The sequence below is a fragment of the Silurus meridionalis genome, chromosome 1, assembly GCF_014805685.1.
Source record: "Silurus meridionalis isolate SWU-2019-XX chromosome 1, ASM1480568v1, whole genome shotgun sequence".
Classification (NCBI taxonomy): domain Eukaryota; kingdom Metazoa; phylum Chordata; class Actinopteri; order Siluriformes; family Siluridae; genus Silurus; species Silurus meridionalis.
In genome coordinates this window covers 112,501-115,000 of record NC_060884.1, presented here as the reverse complement: position 1 = coordinate 115,000, position 2,500 = coordinate 112,501, and the positions used below count along the sequence as shown (strand labels likewise).

The following is a 2,500-nucleotide window of genomic DNA, read 5'->3' as shown; positions in this document are numbered from 1 at the left end:
TGAAGATCTGACCTGCATCTGCATGAGGTTTTTGTGCTCATGTGATATGAAGGTCATGTGACCTACCTTTGGGGGAAGTTGTCCCTCAGTGATCACCAGTGTGTCTCCATTAACCACACCCATCTCCAACAGAGAGGCATTCTAACACACACACACACACACACACACACACACACACACACACTTGTTGGTGCTCCACACATTAATACTGCAGGTGTGTATGCAAGTGTGTGTGCGTGCACAACTGCACCTCATCCAACAGGGGTTCCCCAACCTCCTCACACCAATCCATCCTCCTCAAGTGCCAGCACATTCCTGCACACACACACACACACACACACCTTAAATCCGAAACCTTACACAGTACAACCTCCTTGTTACACAACACCCTATACCCCAATCCCTACACCCCAACTCCCTATACCCCGACTCCTACACCCCAACCCCTACACCCTAACCTGCACATGTAAACACTACACACTCTCCTTTGATAAATAATGTGAACTTTATGTTAAAAGAGAAAAAAAGTTTTTACCGTTCAGTCCGGCTTCCTGCAGCATCGCTATCAAACACTAAAACACACAAAGAGCAGAGATTAAACACACACACACACACACACACACACACACACACACACACACACACACACACACACACACCTCCTTCACAGTGAGCGTCTCCTCCACGATGATCTCCAGTTCTGGGCCTGTAGGTGGCGCAACACTGAAGAACAGAAAAAGCTGCAGAACACAATTATAGCTCACTCATGGCTGTGTCTCATTAGTGACATTTACACTTCCCCTGGTCCACTTTCAGCCATCTTAAGGGACCTTCTATAAAGTGATGTTTGTTAAATAAACACACTTTTCTTTTTTTTTTTTTCACCTGTGAGGCTTTTGGGGCATGTCCAGGACACAGACACAGCGAGGTCATCAACTTAATACCTGCATCACGTACAGCGAGATCTTCACGGACTACAGAACACACACACACACACACACACACACACACACACACACACACACACACACACGTTGTAAGCAGCAGTTTTAGCTGTGATTTAATTAGTAATAAGTAATTAGTAAAGTCATACCTGGGGGTAAAAGTTTCCCCGTTCGATCCCTCTGTCTCAAACAACACACACCACCTGAGAGACAGAGTTTACAGATCAGCAGATAGGGATTAGTGGTCAAGTCTCAGTGGTTAGAGATTAGGGGTTAGGGTTTAGTGGTTAGGGTTTAGTGGTCAGGCCTTAGGAATTAGTGGTTAGGGATTAGTGGTTAGGGTTTAGTGATTAGGGATTAGTGGTTAGGGTTTAGGGATTAGTGGTTAGGGATTAGTGGTTAGGGTTTAGTGGTTAGGGTTTAGGGATTAGTGGTTAGGGTTTAGTGGTTAGGGTTTAGGGGTTAGGGTTAGGGTTTAGGGATTAGTGGTTAGGGTTTAGTGGTTAGGGTTTAGTGGTTAGGGTTAGGGTTTAGTGGTTAGGGTTTAGTGGTTAGGGTTTAGGGTTTAGTGGTTAGGGTTTAGTGGTTAGGGTTTAGTGGTTAGTGGTTAGTGGTTAGGGTTTAGTGGTTAGGTTTAGTGGTTAGGGTTTAGGGTTTAGTGGTTGGGGTTTAGTGGTTAGGTTTAGTGGTTAGGGTTTAGGGTTAGTGGTTAGGGTTTAGTGGTTGGGGTTTAGTGGTTAGGGTTTAGTGGTTAGGGTTAGGGTTAGGGTTTAGTGGTTAGTGGTTAGGGTTTAGTGGTTAGGGTTTAGTGGTTAGGGTTTAGTGGTTGGGGTTTAGGGTTTAGTGGTTAGGGTTTAGTGGTTAGGGTTTAGTGGTTGGGGTTTAGGGTTTAGTGGTTAGGGTTTAGGGTTTAGTGGTTAGGGGTTAGTGGTTAGGGTTTAGTGGTTAGGGTTTAGTGGTTAGGGTTTAGGGTTTAGTGGTTAAGGAGTAGTCACCTGTGAAATGCTGCTGCATCTCCTCCAGCGCTCTCTCTTTCACCTCACTAAGCAACTACACACACACACACACACACACACACACACACACACACACACACACACACACAGTGAACATGAAGGTGTGCCTAAGTGTTTGTGTTTGTGCGTGTGTATGTGTGGTGACTTGCAGTGCTTCCTGCAGCTGGAATCTTCATGACGTTCTCCTCCTGAGTTGTGTGTGTGTAAAGCTCCACCTGCAGCCAGCGACAGTCCGATGGTGTCGTCACGGTAACCACGTCTTCACTAACGCTGAACACACTGCCATCAGAAACAAACAGATTCTCAGTAAGAGTCAGATCTCGATTTAAGGTGTGCGTGAGATTCTGATTCCTTCATGCTCGTGTGACCCTCTGACCTGTTGTCCAGGTGTGTGTGTGGCAGCAGCAGCAGCGTGTCTCCGTCCCGGAGTGTGAGTTGTCTCAGCGTCCTCCTCATGGCCTCAGGTGAATACACCTTCCACTTGCTGGCCCCGCCTCCTTCTCCACCTGGCCTCGCCTCTTTTGCCTGCTGACACACCAG

At 46.8% G+C, this 2,500-nt stretch overlaps 1 protein-coding gene across 6 annotated transcripts in view; it reads right to left on the bottom strand.

The window, feature by feature from the left end:
- The window catches only part of usp40 (ubiquitin specific peptidase 40), a 29,760-nt gene that overhangs the window by 20,722 nt on the left and 6,538 nt on the right, over window positions 1-2,500 (bottom strand). For all 6 annotated transcript variants that reach the window (XR_006927315.1, XM_046861142.1, XM_046861128.1 and 3 more), the window contains 9 exons: window positions 2,337-2,500; window positions 2,110-2,239; window positions 1,940-1,994; window positions 1,094-1,147; window positions 886-974; window positions 660-740; window positions 536-572; window positions 251-315; window positions 67-141 (listed from right to left, as the gene is read on the bottom strand). The exon at window positions 2,337-2,500 is cut by the window's right edge and continues 207 nt beyond it. Coding sequence is in view for 5 of the 6 variants with exons in the window: in XM_046861142.1 (XP_046717098.1) it covers window positions 67-141; window positions 251-315; window positions 536-572; window positions 660-740; window positions 886-974; window positions 1,094-1,147; window positions 1,940-1,994; window positions 2,110-2,239; window positions 2,337-2,500 (750 nt within the window). In the remaining variant the exon portion in view is untranslated. The remainder of the gene's footprint in view (window positions 1-66; window positions 142-250; window positions 316-535; window positions 573-659; window positions 741-885; window positions 975-1,093; window positions 1,148-1,939; window positions 1,995-2,109; window positions 2,240-2,336) is intronic.